This window comes from Schistocerca gregaria, chromosome 2 (genome assembly GCF_023897955.1).
Source record: "Schistocerca gregaria isolate iqSchGreg1 chromosome 2, iqSchGreg1.2, whole genome shotgun sequence".
Classification (NCBI taxonomy): Eukaryota; Metazoa; Arthropoda; class Insecta; order Orthoptera; family Acrididae; genus Schistocerca; species Schistocerca gregaria.
Genome location: NC_064921.1, coordinates 1043020335 through 1043044509, shown reverse-complemented (window position 1 = coordinate 1043044509; position 24175 = coordinate 1043020335). Strand labels below are relative to the sequence as shown.

Genomic DNA, 24175 nt, shown 5'->3' with positions numbered 1-24175 from the left:
ACCCTTCATTTGATCCCTGCGAAACCCTACATTTTAGCAGGAGAATGCACGACCGAATGTTGCATGTCCTGTACGGGCCTTTCTGAATACAGAAAATGTTCGACTGCTGCCCTGGTCAGCACATTCTCCGGATCACTCTTCAATTTAAAACGTCTGGTCAATGGTGTCCGAGCAACTGGCTCATCAAAATACGCCAGTCACTACTCTTTATGAACTGTGGTATCGTGTTGAAGCTGCATGGGCAGCTGTACTTGTACACGCCATCCAAGCTCTGTTTGACTCAATGCCCAGGCGTATCAAGGCCGTCATTACGGCCAGAAGTGGTTGTTCTGGGTACTGATTTCTGAGGATCTATTCACCCAAATTGCGTGAAAATGTAATCACATGTCAGTTCTAGTATAATATATTCGTCCAATGAATACCCGTTTATCATCTGCATTTCTTCTTGGTGTAGCAATTTCAATGGCCACTAGTGCAGATATGGTGCGACTGTAGAAGAAACATCTGTTTCAGGAAGGTGTTACATACATATAGCAACATGGTGCCAATCAAACTATGGAACATGGGATGATAATCAGTAGAAGACGCATTGTTTGGGATATATCAGAGGATACACAAGAATTCACGTTTCAAAAGTCACAGTTTCTATTGCGCGTCTTCAGTAGCACAGAGACAACGTTTCCACAATCGTAAACTGCCTCACAGAACGACCACATCTGTCTGACGAGCAGCTGCCACTGATCCGAATATGGGGCAGCGTTTTAGGGAAATCTGTCCCCATTCCTAACAAAACTTGCAACCGCGCGACCGCTACGGTCGCAGGTTCGAATCCTGCTTTGAGGATGGATGTGTGTGATATGTTTGGGTTAGTTAGGTTTAAGTAGTTCTAAGTCTAGGGGACTGATTACCTCAGCAGTCAAATCCCATAGTGCTCAGAGCCATTTGAACCATTTGAACCTAACAAGGCTGTGCAGATAAATATGTAGCGCCCAGACTCAACAACTGACGACCGCTTCGCGTCACCCTGCCTTCCCTCGCCTTCCCCCCACCCAGTTTATGGTTTCATAGACCACGAACGTGAAACTTCCCTACATACAGACGAAGTTACTTGTCAGTCTTCTGATTACACACTGTCTGCAGAAACGATGTCACTGTCTGCAGAAACTATGTTTATTCTGCATATCATTAAGTGCTCAAAGCAGTCAGAAGCCATTACAAATATGTATATGAGCGACTTTTATTCGTGTAATATGCTTTAGATGCTCTGTAACTACCGAATTCAGCTGCCTGTCAGTGCCTAATCATAACGCAACATTTTGTCTTCAGTAGTGTCACCGTAATGTATGTTAGTAAAACACAACAACTCACTATGGTATCTATCGAAAATCATTCGACTTTAATTTATGAAGTAACAAAAAGTCTGTCAAGGTCCTGTTAACATCGATTATTATAATCTTGCACAAATAAGAAACACCAACAGCCGTAATTTTTGTGTACTATGTTAGTCACGTGACCAGATTCGCACAAATGGTTGGATATTACCATTCATTTTGGGTAGGGGCCTAAAGATGACTCCAGTACAGTGTTGAAACTGGTCGTGTAATTAATACATTTCATAAAAAGTACGGGTAGTTTGTACTCCTTATTCTCACAAGTCTATGACCAAGTTAGTGATGGGTCATCTCAAAATTGTTACGGACGAGTTCGTGAACAGCAGTGTAAATAAGTGAAGTTTTTCGTGTTATTAATTGTTTGTTCCTACACTCTGGTAACATTTACTTTTAACTCAACACTAGAGTGAGGATATATGTTTCAATTACAGTTTATTTTAATTTCTACCAACACGTGATAATGTTCTTTAACGTGCAGCGGACAGATATATCGCAACACATTTCTTCAACACGTAAACAGAGCGTGCCTAGTATCTTGGGAGAAAAGCAGTCGTTTCAGATTGAATAATAAACCTTCGACTTCATTATAGAAAACTTTGTCATTCACAAAAATATGGTTCCGGTTACAGCGTAATTTATAATTGCACGTAGATATTACAATATTTAGTGACTATGAATTATTCATTATCTTTCATTAACATATTTCATTCGACTTATTTCCACTTCTCATTGACACCTGTCTGTGGAATCTGTAAAATGTGATTCCTGAATGACATGTAGAAAAATTTATTGGTGTGACGGTTACCCTCAGTTAAAACACTTCTCATTAGTGACGTTCTGAAAATGTTCATTTTGCTCGAACCTTCCATTTTCTACATTCAACTGAAGTTTCACGACTAAAAGAAAACTAACACAAATCATGCCATACAGAATGCACTCCGAAAAATTCGTGCGAAACCCGACTCACTCTTTTCTTACATGCACTTCTGATAGCTAAAGATCAAGCCACTGCGTACCACGTGTTAGTGAGACTCGTAATTCCATTCAACAGGTAATTCTCCCTCAGTTACATTGAAAACAGCAATGATATCACACTCAAATCCCCACAAGGAAGGAGCGTGCCATCGGAGACGCCGGCAATCATGGGGGATTCCTCCGCAATGGATTTCTCTTCTTCTTCTCTCTCGACTTCTGCCCAAAAACGGAAACTTGACCAGCCATCAGTGACAAAAGTACTACCGCCTGCCCCACAGTTCCTCGTAGTTTCTCGATCTGAAGACGGAAAGGATTTTTCATCTGTCAACCCTTTCGTTATCCTTTTCTTGACCTTTGATAGTGTTCAGCTGCCGTCGCGCATCAAAGCGGGCTACGAGGTTATTTCTGTTCGCCCTTATGTTCCGACACCTACACGCTGCTTCCAGTGTCTGCGCTTTAATCACACTCGCCAGTCTTGTTCCAATGCGGGTAAATGTGTCACTTGTGGCTGGGATGCCCATGAGGGTGACTGTCCACCTCCGTCTCCTCGTTGTGTGAACTGTCAGGGTGACCATGCAGCGTCCTCCCGCGACTGTCCCATCTACAAGGAAGAACGCTGTATACAGGAAATTCGGGCCAAAGAGAAAGTCTCCACCTCGGCTGCTCGCAAGCTATTCGCTAGTAGGAAGCCCACGTTGCTCCCAGTGGGGAAGTACAGTACTGTCCTCGCCTCTCCTCGGACTACCAGGCAGGTGGCGACGCAGACATGCGATCTGACCTTCAGCACTACGGTCGTCCGTTCGGCCAGTGCTAAGATCGCCCGGTCGACGTCTCCTGTTCCTCCCGTCACCCCTCAGACACAAACACCTTCATCAGCTTCTACCAAGACGAAGACCCAGAAGTCAGATGCACGGGCCTTCAAGAAGGAACCGTCCCGTGCAGACTTCCTACGTACCTCGAACTCCCAGTCATCGACCAGTACTTCCACTAAACGACCTTCCAAGAAGGTTCATAGGAAGCACAGTTCTCCTTCTCCGCCACGGCGCATTTCTTCTCCTGCGCCACGCAGCGGTTGCCGTCACAGGCCATCATCCGATTCGCCTGGCCGCACCGCTGGTAGCGGAACATCTGGTTGTTCACCGGCGGAGGAAGCTCCCCCTCCCGGCCATCTTAACAAGATGGCCGATGAACCTATAGAACCAATGGACGGTGACTGTCCGCCTACTGCTAGCGGCGGCAGTGCTCGTTCGAAGCCGGGCCCTCAGCGGCCTTCGAGATGACCCCTTCTTGCATCTTCTTCTCACGATGGCACTTATTCACTGGAATATTCGTAGCATTCGCTCTAATCGAGAGGACTTAAAGCTGCTGCTCCGCTTGCACCGTCCGCTCGTCGTAGCTCTCCAGGAAACGAAGCTACGCCCATGCGATCACATTGCCTTGGCACACTACACCTCTGTGCTTTTTGACCTACCCCCTGTGGCAGGTATTCCGGCTCATGGAGGGGTTATGTTGCTGGTCCGGGATGATATTTACTACGATCCCATCACATTACACACCGGCCTGCAGGCAGTTGCCGTCCAAATTACTCTCCCCACTTTCACATTTTACATTTGTACCGTTTACACTCCATCGTCGTCTGCCGTTACCAGGGCAGACATGATGCAAATTATTGCTCAGCTACCTGCACCATTTTTGTTAACTGGAGACTTCAATGCCCACCATCCCCTTTGGGGCTCTCCAGCATCCTGTCCGAGGGGCTCCCTGTTAGCAGACGTTTTCAACCAGCTCAATCTTGTCTGCCTCAATACTGGCGCCTCCACTTTCCTTTCGGACACAACTCACACCTATTCCCATTTAGGCCTCTCTATATGTACTACCCAACTTGCACGCCGGTTTGAGTGGTATGCACTTTCTGATACATATTCGAGCGACCACTTCCCGTGTGTTATCCATCTCCTGCATCATACCCCTCCCCGTGCTCAACTAGTTGGAACATCTTCGAAGCAGACTGGGGGCTCTTCTCTTCCAGGGCGACCTTTCAGGATCAAACCTTCACAAGTTGCGATAGTCAGGACGCACACCTCACGGAAGTCGTTCTCACTGCTGCTGAATATTCCACCCCTCACACTACTTCTTCTCCACGTCGCGTATCGGTCCCCTGGTGGACTGCAGCATGTAGAAGCATGTAGAGACGCTTCACGTGCTCCTCGACGAGCTTTACACACCTCTAAACGCCACCCTACAGTGGCGAATTGTGTCAATTATAAACGATTACGTGCGCAGTGTCGTCGTATTATTAAAGAAAGCAAGAGAGCCATCTGGGCTGCTTTCACAAGCTGATTCAACAGTTTTACTCCTTCTTCTGTTGTCTAGGGTAGCCTGCGCCGGCTATCTGGCACTAAGCTCCATCCACCAGGTTCTGAATTGACGGTCGCGAATGACGTCCTTGTGGCCCCTCAGGATGTCTCCAATGCCTTCGGCCGCTTTTTCACAGAGGTTTCGAGCTCCGCTCATTACCACCCTGCCTTCCTCCTCCGAAAACAGGCAGAGGAGGCTAGGCCACCTAATTTCCGCTCCTCGAATCGTGAAAGTTACAATGCCCCATTCACCATGCGGGAACTCGAAAATGCACTTGCCCGGTCACGGTCCTCCGCTCCAGGGCCTGATTCTATTCATATTCAGATGCTGAAGAACCTTTCTCCTGCGGGTAAAGGTTTCCTTCTTCGTACTTATAATCTCATCTGGATTGAGAGACATGTTCCCGCATGCTGGCGCGAGTCTATTGTTGTACCGATTCCTAAGCCGGGGAAGGACAAGCACTTGCCTTCCAGTTATCGACCCATCTCGCTTACCAGCTGTGTCTGTAAGGTGATGGAGCGAATGGTTAACTCTCGTTTGGTTTGGCTGCTCGAATCTCGACGCCTACTTACCAATGTACAATGTGGATTTCGTAGGCGCCGCTCTGCTGTTGACCATCTGGTTACCTTGTCGACGTTCACTATGAATAACTTCTTGCGGAAGCGCCCGACCACGGCTGTGTTCTTTGATTTGGAGAAGGCTTACGACACCTGTTGGAGGGCGGGCATTCTCCGCACCATGCACACATGCGGCCTTTGCGGTCGCCTCCCTCTTTTTATTCGTTCCTTTTTAATGGATCGACAGTTCAGGATACGTGTGGGTTCTCTCCTGTCAGACACCTTTCGCCAGGAGAATGGGGTGCTACAGGGCTCAGTTTTCAGCGTCGCTCTCTTCGACATAGCGATCAATCCAATAATGGATTGCCTCCCAGCTCATGTATCAGGCTCCCTTTTCGTGGACGATTTTACCATCTATTGCAGCGCGCAGCGTACATGTTTCCTGAAGCGCTGTCTTCAGCGTTCTCTTGACCGTCTTTACTCCTGGAGTGTCGCCAACGGCTTCCGTTTCTCTGCCGAGTAGACGGTCTGTATTAACTTCTGGCGCTACAAAGAGTTTCTCCCGCCGTCCTTACGACTCGGTCCCGTTGCTCTCCCATTCGTGGAGACAACAAAATTTTTAGGTCTTACATTTGACAGGAAACTTAGCTAGTCTCCACATGAGTCATATTTTGCTGCCCGTTGTACCCGTTCTCTAAATGTCCTCCGTGTTCTCAGTGGTATGTCGTGGGGAGCGGATAGAACAGTTCTACTTTGGCTATATCGGTCGATCGTCCGCTCCAAGCTGGATTATGGGAGCTTTGTATACTCCTCTGCACGGCCGTCCATCTTACGCCGCCTCAACTCCATACAACATCGGGGTTTGCGTCTTGCGATCGGAGCGTTTTACACTAGTCCCGTCGAGAGTCTTCAGGTTCGCAGGAGAGCTTCTGTAAAGTTTGGAAGGTAGGAGACGAGATACTGGCAGAAGTAGAGCTGTGAGTGCCGGGCGTGAGTCGTGCTTCGATAGCTCAGATGGTAGAGCACTTGCCCGCGAAAGGCAAAGGTCCCGAGTTCGAGTCTCGGTCGGGCACGCAGTTTTAATCTGCCAAGAAGTTTCATATCAGCGCACATTACGCTGCAGAGTGAAAATCTCATTCATGTTCGGGTTTGTTTGGCTGAAACTTTTCGGAATCTCATCTCTCTCTTACATTCGGCAGGCTAACTTCAGTAATCGTTCTGTTGTCACTCACTTCTACCTTTTTATAAATTCTGAAGGAAACTTACTTAATTCTTACATCTTGTTGCTGTAAAGTAGCGTTTGCAAAGCTCTTTTAAACTGTAATATGGATCCCATACGTCTTCTAAACCGACATTCATTTCATCTGTCTCAACAGACGATTCTTCATCGTTCGTAGAGGCCGTCAATCCACTCTTTGCACTTATTCGCTCTGCACTTAATAGAGAAATTCATTTCACACTCCTGTTGACACCTTGGTTTTAATGTCCTTGAAGTTTCCTTCCAACTAGTGACCTTGAAATGGGTAATTACGTGCGTCACAGGAGGCTATGAGATAGATAAAGAGGATATTTGACGAAGAGGGCGAACTGACTTTCACACGTTGCGTTGTGGTATACCTCACATGGCAAACTGAGTAGCATATTCTCTTAGAATACTGTTTTGTACGCAAACGTGATATAATGTGTGACATACCACGCAGATACGCTACTATTCGGGGCTCCAGTACACAAGGAACAAGAAACGTCTGGTGGATTACAACCACTACATTAATCATTTATTTTTACATCAGCAGGGTTTGATACAGCCCACGTTAAGTTTCTCTCCTATGCCAAGCGCTTCATGCAAGAGTGGCACTTGCATGCATCTTGCTGCGTTATTTGTGGGAGACATTCCAAACACTGTTCTTACCTTCTTCAGCTCCTTCAAATACCATGGACGTTATCCCCTGGTTTTCAACGTGTGCTAACATTATGTCCCTTCTTCCTGTAAATGTTTACAGCTATTTGTTTCCTAGGTGGTTTTGCCGATAACGCTCTCGTTTTTCACAGCGCACCTCACTTTCAAAACTTCCTATAGCAAAATGTATTCAACACTTGCTCTACTTTTCCACGCAGTCCACGACTTACTTGCATTCAGCACTGGCGCTTCAAACATTTTCTCAGAAATTTATTCCTCAGTTTTGGCTAATTCTTGATACTAGTGGTGTTCATGGTATGCTCTGGTGGAAGATGATGGGTCGGGGTGAGTCGGAAGCCGCTCGGGAGCTCTATAGTCCCTTTATTAGGCCCAGTAGTAAAACAGCTTAGACCAACATCAGAAGACGGGCCTCGACCTATGGACCGGGACAGCAAAGCTTTGTAGTGGGATTCTGGCCTTTGCAGAGCTTACAAAATGGTTCAAATGGCTCTGAGCACTATGGGACTCAACTGCTGTGGTCATTAGTCCTCTAGAACTTAGAACTACTTAAACCTAACTAACCTAAGGACATCACACACATCCATGCCCGAGGCAGGATTCGAACCTGCGACCATAGCAGTCGCACGGTTCCGGACTGCGAGCCTAGAACCGCGAGACCACCGCGGTCGGCGCAGAGCTTACAAATCGACCGTACGAACTTCACGTACATGAACAGGGAGAAGCAACTCCCCACCTTTTTCGAGAGAATCGGTTTTGAGAATTTAGTCATTCTTACATACTTCGAACGTAAAGTAGTAAATGAGTTTTGCTATTTGGGGAGCAAAATAACTCATGATGGTCGAAGTAGAGAGGATATAAAACGTAGACTGGCAATGGCAAGGAAAGTGTTTCTGAAGAAGAGAAATTTTCTAACAGCGAATATAGATTTAAGTGTCAGGAAGTCGTTTCTGAAACTATTTGTATGGGGTGTAGCCATGTATGGAAGTGAAACGTGGACAATAAATAGTTTAGACAAGAAGAGAACAGAAGCTTTCGAAATGTGGTGCTGCAGAAGAATGCTGAAGATTAGATAGGTAGATCACATAACTAATGACGAGGTACTGAACAGAATTAAAGAGAAGATAAATTTGTGGCGCAACTTGACTAGAAGGAGGGATCGGTTGGTAGGACATATTCTGAGGCATCAAGGGATCACCAATTTAGTATTTGAGGGCAGCGTGGAGGGTAAACATCGTAGAGGGAGACCAATGTGTGAATACACTAAACAGATTCAGAAGGATGTAGGTTGCAGTAGGTACTGGGGGATGAAGAAGCTTGCACAGGATAGAGTAGCAAGGAGAGCTGCATCAAACTAGTCTCAGGACTGAAGACAACTACAACAACATACTTCGTATGATCAGTAACATTCAGGAATCCGCAGCAAGTAAGCACTCAGTTTCATAACAGCGAGGTCTCTGGATCGAATGTTTTATTTATTTTTTTCATTCCCCGTAATTCTGACAACATATATGCTGGGTAGTTGACGGAAATTTGTGATGACGGAGAACCGTTTATGAATGTAAACCAAGTTTGGTTTGGAATAGGCACAATGAAAAAACCATACATATGTTCAAATTCGGCTTTCCTTACACGTGCTGTATGTCGTAAGAATTGTCGTTGATGTTTCTATAACCAGTATCAGTCTGAGTTGTGACTACTGTATTCGGCACACATTTTACTTTTCACAATTGTAAATACAGTAATGCAAATAAAATGGTAGACTGATTTGGCTGAAAGTTCTATTGCGTTGTTCTTATATCCTAAAATATCCTAAGAAACAAAACTTCTTGTTTTCCAAGATTATGAAAAAATTAAATAACAATTTGCACAGTCAAAATAAATGTGTTGGAATTATCTGGTAATGATAGACAGAAATGAAGCAACAGTGAGATTCGATCCAGAAGTATCGCGCTTACGGAACTAACAGCTCAGCCGCCGAATCCTTAGTTAACAGATATAACACAAAGTACATCAGCAGGCCTAAAATTATCGAACTCTATTTTCTCGATAACGTTTGAGAGTTACGTCTTCCTGTTTCTATATGTTGAGTTCTTACAAGGAGCAACTTGAGTGTTAATCGCAAAAGGCCAAAAATGTTTACGGCATTCGACGCCCCACATATTGTCCTCCACGGAACCACAATATTGCCCCGGCTAATGGCAACAGGGGGCGGGGCTTTGGTGAGCACAGCATGAGGCTACGGAGCGCAGTTGGACTCTACTAATAACTTAACTGTGTTACACTGCTATTGGTGGTGACACAAAGCGGAACACTGGCAACGATAAACAGAGCAAACAGTACATTAAGCCTACAGCTACAGTTTCCGAAGTTGATATTTCGTCAGAAGAGAACCCAAGCAATTTGGCAGAGCGAGAAAGAAGTGACAGATGAGATATTAGCGTTTGTGCAAGATGAGGCAGTGGAATGAGTTGTGCCGTGTAAGCTCGACTGTCTGGAAAATGCACTTATGGAGTGCAATGATGACGGAGTTGTGTCAACATCAACTAAAATCAGTGCCTTAACGCATTCGTATACGGTTATGCCGACTGTTAATCCGGATGGTAAAACTGGCTGGAAAGCTATTTAATGTGCTGCGAAAAGCTGGAGGTGCATTCCTCCCTACGATTCTTTCTCGTGTGCGTGATCTTGCAAGGGCACTAGGGAATATTTATGCCACAGCAACCAAGAGTGGGAAAACGGGCGTAAGACAACTACATCAATGGTACAAGCACTGCTTTTGGCCAGTAATAGTCAGAAAACTTGCTTTTTCTTGATTCCTGGTCTGCGTATAAAAGTTGCACTCCTTTAGAGCAAAGTATTCGTCCTGAAAAGAGTGTGATATTTTTGTAAGGGGTCCATACGCCCTTACTATAACTTTTCACTCGGCACAGGTCGATAGGGCGAACAATCGATTATGACGTGAGTGCGAGATGCGCCAGAGTGGTTGGCGGGAATGGTGTGTGTGTGTGTGTGTGTGTGTGTGTGTGTGTGTGTGTGTGTGTGTGTGTGTGTGGAGGCCATTATTGGAATACAGGGTTTTTAACCGAGAAGAGTGTCATAATCGCCGTGGTTAGACCCCTAAATAATAAATTAATACCGGGAAAGCGAAGAAGTATCTTTATAAAAGTGATCAGTAACGTTACTAGTGCCGATATTTAGTTTCGCGTCTACCGCGCTGGCCTAACCTTCGATTGCAGTGTTGGATGCAGTGATGGATTATCGTGTGACGATAATGGCAAATGAAGAAAGCCTGTGCTGAGATTAGCCGTAATTAGATATGTATGACTAAGGCAGTGGCTGTCTCCTTTTTGTGTTTTGAGAAGAATATAAGTTTGTAATTAGTAAAACTGTGTTGGTGTTCCTTATTAACATACATTCAGTATCATAGTATTGAACAGGACGAACTGGAAAGTAACAACTTCTGTAGCAGTCAATTCCGATTACCAGCCCCATTAGGTTCACAGTCATGTTAATAATAAATATTGGGCTGCTATTCGATCAGATCAGATCAGGTCGGGATAAAAACCGAGGTGTTATATACTGTAATTCATACCACCTAGGACCACTGGACAAATTCAGCCTCTCGATATTTCTTCTGGGCCTATAAAACATTATCGCACTATCTCTAGGACAGCCAGTTTCACGATAAGCTGCACGACAGACTATTTTGTATTCGGCTACACGCCCTCACATTCATCAGTTCTGATCACCCCGTCACACCAATAAGATTCTATATGCAATCCTGAAGAGTGAATACCTAGCTGGACGTTCTTCAAGGTCTCTAACTCCCGAGGAGCTCGACTTCCATCTTGTTGGAGCGAACCCTTGTTATCACTGTGGCACGTTGTTCTTCACTCACTGTTCACGATGTAACTCATACATCCCATAAAAGGTTGACCTCTGCGCCTCCCTCCTGATGCACGTGGCCACTTGCTAGCAGCTAATATTTTTCCTGTCATAATTGTTGTTCAAATGAGCCTTACTAAGAACTGAAGTATCTGTCTCGCATTCAAAGGGCTCTTTGTTATTCATGTCGTCCAAAACTTGTCAGTGTGAATCATATCGCTGGAGGGAAATTCGTATGGTCCCGTTGCTAGCGTGAACTCTCTGGTTACACGCCGCTGTGTCCAACCAACACTACATACTACAGGCCTGCGCGCACACTTGTGACGTCACATGCTGATGGCCGGGTCTGTATCGGAACGCTCCTGTTAAGCACTCTGCAGCTACAAGAACTGTACGAGTTTTAGAGCTGAGACCGAAAAGGTATTCTCGTGCTTTCCTCTTCTGCATGTCCTTGTAATGAAAGTTTGGAAGTTTATATAATTGCGAAAGTAACTGAACAAAACTGCCCTATGTTATTTCAAGATGTAAAATTGTTTTGACGATTTGCCTTAAATACGCGTTTCTAGGCTACGCTTTCTTGCAGTAAAAAATCGGCAATACGCAACAACAAGCAGACGTGTTCGGTTTTAAATAAAGCAGCTGCAGCTTCTACAGAATTTAAGAATTTGTTTCCCTGGTTATTTTCGAACATTTTTCTCTGCACTTCAAAATTTGCTGACCTCACACGAAACTCAAATCATTCCACGAAATTGAGCACCTCCTGACATAATGTTTAATAAATCAAAAAAACCGAAAAAAATTTCCCTTTTTTCCAGAACACTAGAATCTTAAACATGAAAAGATTGTTTCTCCTATATCCTTCATTGAAATTCGTGTCACAGAGTGCTGTTAATTTAATTATAATGCACTTACGTCGAAATTCTGCTTTCTATACTGCTTAATCTGTCGAACACTGAATTCATTAAAGCAATTTTCTAAGGTAATTTACTCGAATTGAAATTATTTCCGAATAGCTGTATATGTAAAACTGAACAAACTCATTCAGTAGCTCTTCCAAATAAAAGTACTGGAAACTCAATCTGTTAGGAATGATAAGGTATACTAAACATTTTCGAGCCACACTGATTAATATAACTATTCTGTGTGACAATAGTTGCAAATATGAGAGACATTTCACAGCCAGCTTCGTATTAACCTTGCAGCAATGGTCCAGAATTAAGAAACAAATGACACTGGTACATGATACATACCATGTAACTGCTTTTAAAAACAATTGGCAAATGTGATGCAATGGAAACAAATAAGATGCTACAATTTTTTTTTTATTTACTTACCCTTGAATAATGCATAGACACAAATTCCTGTCTGGGAATAGCTGCAATCCAGCGATTTCTCAACTTCCCACATTTGGGAAATCGAAACATGTGCACTTTCATGCTTTTTTGGGATTTATAATTTCCCTGGCGAAATGAAAGGCAGCACTTGCATCCCATACTTCGCAGAACTGTAGGCGAATACTGTATGAAATATGTATTGTAACAACAATGACGCTGTGCTATTGTACATGTAAGTAATTTTTTTACGATCTGATTTTTCGATAAACTTGTATAATTGATGTTTTGATTTCATTTCTTTTTGTTTCATGCCATCATGTTAAGAAAACTGTAAATAAGTTTCAATGTGTATATTAATGTTTCTGTCCAATGTGAAGCAATATTGTAATAGAATTGAAATGTAACAAATGTTCAGCCTTTTGTAAGATGTTAAAAATTGTAACTGTGCGTCTGGTCCATACGTAAGCAATGTGGTAGGATATGTAGAATGCAAAACCTCGGGTGAATACACGGTCTGTCAGAGAGCGGTAAAAGGTGGATGGCTGGTGAGCGCGGGGAAATGTGCGCGGGCTGTGCTCGGCACAACGGGCTCAGCAGCAGTAGTTGGAGTCTGGCACTGGTCTGAGCAACACCTTCTGGAGCGAGGAGGCTCTCCTGGAAGACGTAGCTTCACTGAGCCTCGGGTATGCCGTTCCAACGCCCATACAGCATGGCAAAAGTCCATAGGCACTAAATGGAAAAGTATTGCGACGCTAAGAAGAATTAAAGTGCCGTTACATCAAGAGTCATAGCTGTGGTTGTATGTGTGCTCTGTGCCTCGCCATCTTGCCGCCCGCCAACCGCCACATCGATACAAGCAGGTTGAAACTTCTAGTACTGTATTCGTATAGACCATAGAGTGACTCTGTTCAATAATAACCTAAATTTTACCAGAACTTTACCATAATTTAATCATCCTTACAACTAACCTAGACAGGGTCTTTTCCAAATGTTGTGCAATCCGAGTGTCCCGAAATGAAAAATGAAATTTTTTGTTAATAATAATTACTTGCAGACCTAGCTATGTTAGAATTATGTTTAAAGAACTGTTTTATTCATGAACCACTAAATGAATAACGAAGACCTAACAAAGTTGAAAGATAACTTTAATATTGATATAGTTATGAAGTTTAATTATTTCGAGACAGATATAAAGGTATTTAAATGAGCAGTAAATAAGATAAAAATAGTAGTAATTCATATACTAGAAATCTTGAACGCGTAATAATTTCAGTAAATATTTTTTTTAATATAGTGATCATAACAGTTTCAGGGTCCCCCCCCTTTTTATTCCTTTGAATTCTGAAGTGTTCAAAATCTATCAGTATTTTATCTTTATCAAAATTGACATTTTGTGTGTCACGAAAGTGCTATTGCTAGGCTAACCTATGCCCGATTTTAATCAGATTAATAGACAGTATAAAGTTTTGTAGTATACATCATAGTGTGGTGTTACGTATTCATGGTTTTTTCATATCAGTACAGAACGTAAAACTATCACTTCAATAGATTTTATGGTTCTAAAATTCTACTATATTATGCAGTGTTACTACTTGTTGTTTTGCATGAATATCTGCCAACTTGCACAGGGAAGAAACTCAGTTAATCCCTAATTAGGCTGGCGACCGTATTATCATTAAATTGGTAGCATGTTCAGTGTTGCTTTAGGTCTATCCTGACGTGTAGTTGCATTTTGGACTTGCTTGACGGATCATTGTTATTACAGAGTGGATGTAAGTCTGATTTGCCACCATTCAGGTACACACGGTCGATATCTATACGAAAATCCTTTCTCATAAGGTGAACCCCGCTCAGTTACGAACGAATATTGTGTGCCCCCGCGCACGTTACAGTATCACATTCACGTGTCACACACTTTCAACACAATATACATGCCAACAGGACTGCCGACTGAAGATAAGATGGCCAACAGTTTGTGACGTCACGTGCCAATATGGGCGCTGTGAGTAGGCCTTGTATCTAGAAGGGTTTGGTCCAACCGGGCCATGGCATCTAACTGTCGCGAACGTCTAGGGAGCGAAAACCAAACCGGAAGGCGAGTAGTGGCGGCTGGCTCGGGCGAGCGTCTCTGTGGCTCGGTGTCTAGGAGCGCCTCTGTTGGACCCTCTGCCCATCAGGTGGTTGGTGAACCCTTTAGCTAACGTGCCAGGATGACGGCAGAATGACTGCGTCCACATGGCGGCCAGTATTTGTTTATGTTACCGTCTCGCAGCATCAGGCGTCGCGTGTGCCATTTGTCAAAGTGTCGCTGGTTGCAGTAGCTGTCAGAGAAATGATGAGCTCCTGGAGAGGACCTTTGCGCAATGGTGTTGAAATGTTTCAGCAAGGGTGGAGCTAGAAATGCTAAGGTATCAACGCACAAGAAATATAACACTTAAGCCATAAAAGACAAATTTATTGTACAAGGAACTCCATATTCTTACTACGTATTTCTTCAGCATGTAAAATCTAAGCAAATGCAACCAGAGCTACAATACAAATTTAGTTCAAAATGTTCAAATGTCTGTGAAATCTTACGGGACTTAACTGCTAAGGTCATCAGTTCCTAAGCTTACACACTACTTAACCTAAATTATCCTGAGGACTAACACGCACACCCATGCCCGAGGAAGGACTCAAACCTCCGCCGGGAGCAGCCGCACAGTTCATGACTGCAGCGTTTCAGACCGCTCGGCTAATCCCGCGCGGCGCAAATTTAGTATTAGAGATTGTACAGTTTAGTATTACAGATTGTACAATTTAACTTGAGACTTCATATCATAACACTGCGTCTAGTTTCAGCCCGCCCCGATAGTTCTGCTTCAACTTGAAAATCCAATAATAATTCGCATAATATAATATAATAGTATTCGGTCTGCTACGCCAGTTGTATTTTTTCTGTCAAAACAAAGTCACAATGATGGAAAATATTTTAATAACTACTATTTTAATACACAAATACCCACTTTTTTCTAAGTTGCCTGTGTACAGATGCGAAAGTACCGTGGGTGCTGTCGCTCAGCACAGAGTCGCCAGGCGGTGTTGCATTGCATTCAGTGAATCCGCACTCGATATGCACATCGACTAACTCTTCCCTATAAACCTATCCGCACTGCTGTGTACCAAAACGTACAACTAATACTACCGGAAAAACAAACCAGAGAGCGAACCGAGCATCACTGAATACAAGCTTGAGGACGAAGAGTAAAGTGGGCGTTACTGCTGTCAGGAGTTAGTAAATGGAACCTAGTTTACTTCCTAACAGGACAAACAGTGAATACTGCTGACGATTGCACTGTGTGCAGGTATCTCCATTGCAATTCATATACAGTGAAAAATGGGGTTATACATTGAAACGGTACAGTAGTTTCCGCTCTATAAGCAGCAGGTTTCGCAGCTCTCTCGCACCGGGAAATAGAAACAGAGGCGGCTCCGCAGCCAATTTTATTACACGACGCGGCCGGCCGCGGGTGCAACAGAACCCATGTGGACGGGTGGAAAGAAATGAGTCAGGCTTCATAATACATATAAATATGCGTCGTGTATTATGCATTTCCTGTACGTGAATGTGAATCTGCACATGAACTTTCCTAATTCTTTTCGCACCTTTCCGTAAAGAGTGGCCAAATCTTTGTTGGGAAGTAGTTCTGTAGTATAGTAGAGCCAACCTTACTCCTGGCTAGGCGATCAGAGAGACAGCACAGGCAGGTAAAAGTCAAAGACTTTTCAGTGTCACAAGATTTGGGGTGGAGAGGTGGTCACGGCCAAGTGGTTCGGCCACCCTCCTCACCGGGGCCCAGGAAGACCTCCGGGTGCCCGCCATATTCTAGGAGTGTTACAGAAGACGGGTAAGTGAGCAGACGTGCCCTCAGTGCGTCTGTCTCAATGTTCAAGCATGGAAGAGAGGTATCTGAATATTTGTAGTAATTCTTTTATTTCCAGCTTCGGATTGTGTAAGGAAATGAATGATCGTTAATGTAGGAAATTTGACCCCCTGTGTTAATGTATCTGGTCCCCAGTTTGCCTGTTATCCTCCTCACGTAGTGGATGTCCCATTTAAAATATTGGGAGGCTTTGGTGGTATACATTTGGCCAATGCAATTCCGTCTTGCCCGTAGAAAAGTGCGTGCAGATTCCTATATAATGTACTCGAGCTATAAGTTGTAAAATTGTAATATCTGTAAAGTCGAGTAATAATGTTTAAAATAAATAGGAAATCAACTGTCATCAATCTTTAACATACCTTAAAAATCACAAAGAAGTCAATTTAAAGGAATTTATTTAAAATAAAAGCTATAGAATGCATGTACACACACATCAGCGTGTGGGCCCTCCAGCCCCTTGCCTAGTATCGTACAGAAAGGACACACTCTCTAGGTAGCGCTGTCAAGCTCCCCTCCCCAGTTATCCGTTGCGCAATTTTGATTCAGGGCTTGACATCAACTTTCATCTGGCGTCCCTAGGCAAGGAGGTAAGACGGTAAACTTTCAATATCATACGAAGTACAGCCACTCTGCAAGGAGTCACTGATACCAAGATGTCCAGTATCAAAATACTGAGGAGATATCGTTGAATAACCTACGACATTTTATCAGATTTACCCTGCACATAATGTGACATAAACTCTGTAGTTATTTCACAGAAAAACTTTTCAGAGAGGCGGTAACCTTTAAATATTTCTGAATGTATAGTGTTGGTGGAAAAGAGTCTAGAATTGTTCATGAGTGTGTCACTGTTTCTTCTGCTTCTGCTTGCTGCCTCTGAAGAAGGAGACTACCCGCCGCGTGACGAAGTAGACGAGGCAGAGTGTGAGTCCGGCGACCGCCAGAACGAAAGCGATGACGTCGAGCAGCATCAGCTGCCACCAGCGCAGGTCGAGGGCGGCGCTGCGCAGGTGAGGGGCCCCCCTGTGGCGGATCACGTACTCCACCCACCACACGGCGCGCTCCAGGGAGTCCGACCTGTGCTCGCGGAACACGGCCGAAAGTCTCTTCATGTTTTCTGCGTATCTGCACAAGAAAACAACATTATACGTCTAGGAACACAACCTGAAGTAACCTTATTCCAAGTATACCATCCTCAAGACGAGTGACAGGTTAACATAGAGCAAAGATTTACGAGATCAACATACATGAAGTAAACAGACTGACAACAAAACCAAGTTCTGTTTAGTAGTTCAGCCCTTGCTTGATGAAGGTCACTGCATTAGTATATCATGTGCAAGTTCCTTTAGTTCTGCTCAGCTATCACAAGAAGCATCCAGTTTCATTTGTTGGGCTCGCTCTACGAACTTTACCTGTTTCACGCCCACAACTACGCCTCTTCACGTTGTCAAATGCTTGAAGTCTCAAGAACTGCCTGTCAAACAGTTCCTTCCTTTATCGTAGTTGTGTTTGAGACGGGTGTTACGATTAATCAATGAAAACCTTCAGTTGGGAAACGGGGCCAAAATTAGCTCATTACTGTAGAGGTACAATGCACAATTTCTTCAACCATTAAAAGTCATTTCTTTATCACTTGACCAAGAACAGATCCAAAACAGCTAGTAGGCATTAGTGCCTTTTCAAAACAATTTACTTTACAGTTAAAAGCCAAGCCATTTTACTCAAAACAGACTTTGATAAAGCATTTAATAACAAAATTAAAAATTTTCAAGTAATAAAACAAAAAACCACCAATTTGCATACAATTTCGCTACCGAACATGTAGGAAGCCAACTTCTTTTAAACTTTGGCACAACATGATATTAAATTACAAGGGCTCGCTACCACGGAGAAAGAACTACCATTTTCAAAGGATGCCAAGTAGATTAAAACACTCAAAGTAAAGATACAGTCAAATAGCTCTGAGCACTATGGGACTTAACATCTATGGTCACAGTCCACTAGAACTTAGAAGTACTTAAACCTAACTAACCTAAGGACATCACACAACACCCAGTCATCACGAGGCAGAGAAAATCCCTGTCCCCGCCAGGAATCGAACCCGGGAACCCGACCACGACCACGAGCTGCGGACAAAGATACAGCCATTCACCTTTTAGAATAACTAACTATTTTAAAGCCACGTAATTTTAAAAACTCACCAATGAAAGGCAAACTTAACCTTTTTAAACAGTGGTAGAAAAAAAAACAGAGTGAAATACAACCGTTTACATTTTACAATAACTAACAACTTTAATACAATTTCCTGCCTCCAAAATGTCCTGGAATAGAAATAATTAAGCTACCGGGTGTAAGGGCGGCCACAATTTTCTCCCGAAGGATGCTCACAACGCCTCACATTCACCAATCACATCGACCTCACGCGAGGCCAGGGGAGGAAGCCGAATCAAATCAGGAACCAGAATCCCTGCCCAAAAATACACTTCCTCCCAGGCAGTACTAATAAGAACCCAAAAGATCACTGTCTTTAATTACACCGGCGACAGGGACAGGAAACCCGAACGCAGGAGGCCACAAGGCAGAAAGGACGCTGGTTGGACAAACCAAAATTCTCCAGTTAACATCTAAACCTTTAACCAACTTAAAGTTTATCAGAGGAACAGCAGGTGAACTCCGATGCGAAGGCTCCTCACACCCCCTACCGTGTATACGTCGCCAGCGTACCCAACTGGCCACAGTCACCCAGCCACGCGCTCTGCCACCGGAGCCCTCGTCTTCTCTGCACCCACGGCGGCGAAATACCACTCCTCAGGTTAGGCGAGTTACTAGTCCATCATTCCCGCCTCCAGACGGACAATTTAAAGACGTCCGTTGCCGCTCGCACCAAGTAGTGACTCGGAACCACAGCCGTGGCCCCCGGGTGCTCACGCATAGAGCTTACAGCCTTGTCCCGTCAACTCGTCCCACACGCCTCGCACCGCCAGGATAGACCACGCGACTTCTCGGAACAACAACCAACTCTCCGCCGCCACGCCACGCCTCGGACGTGCTCTGGTTCCCGATTTTAAAAACCGACCGACCGACTCGTCACCGCTAGGCAACCAAATGGCCATCCACCCAAAGATCTTGTTCCCTTACACAAGGCTAGCAGGAAGCAACGACTCTAAGATCGATAAGACCATACGCGCCACCAGAGGGGAATCTCAACAGAATCGTAAGCAGCATAACGATAAATATGAAAGAATCAATTAACGATGGAATGGAAGGACTCAGAACAATCTTAACAGCGCGATGTATGTTGAGAGCCGACACACGGCTCAGTGTTATAAACCGTTTTCCGCCGATTAGGTTCACTATGTCTTCATAACTTATCCTTCACTCCATCTGAGACAACACATTTTGAATTCACATTTAGTCTGTTCAGTTCATCGTCCTCCTTCACTTCCATTCATGGCGACATTCCAAATACTTTCAGAAAAGGCTTTCTAACACTTAAATTTATATTACATGATAAAGTCCTCTTTTCTTGCTGCTGAAACATTGCAGGTAACATTTTGTTGCCCTAATAGAAAAACGTGCCTACTAATTCTAGTGCCTCATTTCCTAATGAGTAGAAATTTATTTCATTCTACTATCCTTATCAAACAAAGTAAACTGGAATTTCTGCCACTTACTAATATTCTACTTCTGCTAAGTAATTGATTTTTCCCCACTGATATTCTAGCTATATTTGAGCAAACATATTGTGAAAATACTACATACACTAGCAAATTACCAAAATGCAAGATGTGATATCCAATAAATCTAATAATACTTGTTAATTATAAAAAAAATTAATTTTGCTGCAAACCACTTTAATGAACAATAAAACTTAAGTGAAATCGCAAAACAGTATGTAAATACAAAATTTGTGAATGATCAATCTGGAACAACTAAAGAAACAGCTATCTGAGAGTATGAATTCCAACAAGTCCATTATTTCAGTAATGGGAGTGGACGTTTTCTCTCTGTTTTTAGGATAGCATTAATTATCTGTAGTGTAGGCTCTACTGATTTACAACAATAACGATTTTGTATTTCAAATAATGCAAGTGTGGCTCCATCATAAACTTTTATATTTTTTCTATTATTATTGAAAGTGTATGTTTGAAGAGATTTTTATTCAGTTTGTAAGTTATGCTGCTCCGTGTAATTCACTATAGGCCTGATTGGGATAAGATTTTTGTATATCTTTGGTTGGGACCTAAGGCAAGGTGCTTGTTGGCTCATTGCTGCAATATAGCTTGTCGAATGGTCAGCAATAATTCTGTGTTATCTGAGATGCGTTTAATCCTTTTTTCTTTAATTGTGGTCGTTGGATCTTTTGGCATTTTTGTTAATTTGTAGGGTTGAAAGAAGTCTTAAGTGATATGTAAAGGTGTTTTAAATTACCGCTACCAGTCACAAACTTGGTTAACTATTTTATAATTTATTTAGCGACATGTTTCGAGGGAAACCTCATCTTCAGGCTAAAACATTACCAAAACTATTTTACAATAAGGTCATGCTGATGTTACGTAGTCTTCTCATAAATGCTGTGGTTATCTTAGAACTAAATTATCCGTAATTACGAACTATCGGCACAGCACAAAAATAATAGACTACAGAACTTATTATAAGTAAAACTGCAAGTAAGAAATGAATTGATTATTAAAAGAAAACGGAACTCAAGTAAGGCCAACGATGTACAACAGTCGGTAATGGCTAAAGAACGCTTAGGCGGAAGCCGTTACTGCCGTCGACATACGAGACTTGAATGAAAAGTAATGCCCCTACCTTCGTTTTGAGTGTCGATGGGAATATTTTAATAAATCAAACGCAAAAATAATCCTTAGAATGTGAACTTTAATTACCAATACTTCCTTTTCCACGTAATCACCAGTCAATTGGACACATTTCTGCCAACAATGAAGAAGTTTTCTGCAGCCGTCATGGAAGAAGTCGACGCTCTGTTTCCGTAACCACAACCTCACAGTTCTCTCAACATCTTCTTTAGAAGCATAATGATGTGCCCGAAAATCTTTTTTCGTTATCGGGACAGATGGACGTCAGACAGTGCTAAACCTGGACTGTATGGAGGATGCTGTACGCTGGTGAGTTTCAATCTCTGAAGTCAGCATCAGGGGTACCCATCGTGCACAGATCTTCCGATAGCGAAGCAAAGCAATAATGTGACCCACACTTTCTTATGAAATGCCGACTGTGCTTGCAATTTCTCTCTGCGTGATACGACGATCGTGCTGAATCTATCTGCCAACATTTTGCTTTTGAAGCTCGGTGGTTGCTGTCACAGGACGTCCAACTCTTTGTTTGTCACGCAGGTCAGATGTTCCTGTCTCAACGTCTTTTAAACTTACTCGCCCAACGACGCACTGTACTCACATCAACACAATCACCATAAACTGCTTTCATTCTCTGATGAATCTCCTTTGGGGTGACATCTTCTGTCGTCAAGAATTCGATGACCGCACGTTCCTTAAATCGCATTGACCGACCGTCAGCGCAGGGTTCCATAGTTTACACCGTAACAACACAACTGTTCAACGCTGAGGCTTCCCGCCTATTGGAGCTGTAGAGAAGAGACTACGGAACATGTACATCTACATTTATACTCCGCAAGCCCTCCAACGGTGCGTGGCGGAGGGCACTTTACGTGCCACTGTCATTACCTTCCTTTTCTGTTCCAGTCGCGTATGGTTCGCGGGGAGAACGACTGTCTGAAAGCCTCCGTGCGCGCTCGAATCTCTCTAATTTTACATTCGTGATCTCCTCGGGAGGTATAAGTAGGGGGAAGCCATATATTCGATACCTCATCCAGAAACGCACCCTCTCGAAACCTGGCGAGCAAGCTACACCGCGATGCAGAGCGCCTCTGTTGCAGAGTCTGCCACTTGAGTTTGCTAAACATCTCCGTAACGCTATCACGGTTACCAAATAACCATGTGACGAAACAAGCCAGTACCTGCCGCATGCCAATGCTGCCAACTGTTGACGAGTTACAAAGGTGGAGGCATTACTTTTCAGTCAACCCACGTATCATCGATATATCGGTAGTTTATATCTATTAAATCTATCGATGGACTGTTTGTCTATCAGTTGCGCGTATCTGTTTTTCATTGTAAGACTGGAAATCAAAATTCAAGCGGTGATCAAAAAGTTTCCGATCGAAGGCCGTACAGTCCAGAATCGGTATGCCACACAGGCAAAATCACCCTGGGCATTGAGACACCGATGCACCAGACTGAAGAAACCCATTTGAGTGAACAAGTGCGTAACTTTCTTCCGCACATCCTCGTCGATCCTTCAAGGCCTCTCTTAAGGGAATGAAGGCTTGATAATCACCAAGGGAGAATATTAGAACTGCATAACGGGTGTCTCCCTCTTAAGTTAGCGTAACTTGTGCGTTGCGACATTTGCGATACGGGAACGTACGTCATCACCAAGTAGCAGCACCCTGGGCGCCCCTTTCCACGACGCTGCTTTTCGACAGACATGCTTCCCCATACACATTACTCATTCTCCGATGGATTACCGGTAGCCTTGAAACCTACCCCTAGAAAAATTTATGAATTGCTGTGCTGGTAAACCCCTTACGTTATTTGATTTTCAAACAGCTGAGCAAACTGAACGTACTCAGACATTTTTCTCTTTACTTATTCTGATCAACACTAAACTGACACAAAATATTTTTAGCGCAACGCAGTCTGACTTTCAATAATCCCTACAAAAGAACGGCCCTGGCTATCATTAACCTATACGTTTCACAAAACACTTGCCTCACAAAAATCTTCGTTACTCGAACTACTGCAATACAGGGAGCGCCACTACTGCCAGCTAAATAAAAGATTCTAACTACTGAAGGCACTAACTACTGATAGGCATACTTAGTAAATGAAAGATTGTGATAGACAGCAAACAATGTATTTACCTTAATAGTGTTCAAAAGTCGTAATATATATATATATATATATATACATTGGCGTCACCAACATAAAAACCTAAACATCCTACTTAGAGCCTGTCTGCCCTTCAGCAAAAAAGGAAAAGACCAACATCACACTGGTCATGTTTGGACGCATTTGGTAATAACATCGCCATTTACCGCACACATGTGGGAAAGGCACGAATGCGAGACTAATCTCTTGCCGACATGTCGGTGCTTCTATACGTGCATCGGAGTCGCGCTACGTTACGTATACGCTGCAGGAGCGCTCTCAAACGGAAACTTTTTGACTACTCCTTATATCCTCCTATTTCATTACACTGCAACTAAAGAAACAAAACACCATCCGAACAGGCTCTGAAGGCCCAACGCTACAGATCGGCCATCTTATCCTCAGCCCTTACCAGATGCAGATGCGGAGGAGCATGTGATCAGCACACCACTTTACTGGCCGTTGTCAGTTTTTCGTAACTGGTGCTGCCACTTCTCTTTTACGTAGCTCCTCCATTAGCCTCACAAGGGCTTGTAACACCATAGCTCTGATGCTGTACGGATTTATTTTGCTTTTTTCCTTTGAGTATCTGTAAATGTGTTTGAATCGATAACATAAAATTGTATAATCCTTTCATTGTTAAAACTTTCATGTCGTGGTTTGATTCTATGCAATCTCGTATATCTGTCATTTAAATTCTTTGCCCCATTTGGAGGGAACAAAACTTGCTATATATCATTGCGATTTCAGTGCAAATAATTTTTAGAAATACCCATTTGTGCAAATGTTCTGTTTCATTTAAAATGTTTGTTTACTTTCATGTAAACTGCTGATCCCCGCTCAGGGTTCTTAGTTATTAT

The 24175-nt window shown here is 43.4% G+C and overlaps 1 protein-coding gene across 1 annotated transcript in view; it reads right to left on the bottom strand.

The window, feature by feature from the left end:
* Positions 1 to 24175, bottom strand: part of LOC126335559 (UDP-glucosyltransferase 2-like) — a 470415-nt gene that overhangs the window by 355579 nt on the left and 90661 nt on the right. Inside the window, exon 7 of the mRNA XM_049998978.1 lies at positions 17419 to 17466. Coding sequence (XP_049854935.1) covers positions 17419 to 17466 — 48 coding nt within the window. The remainder of the gene's footprint in view (positions 1 to 17418; positions 17467 to 24175) is intronic.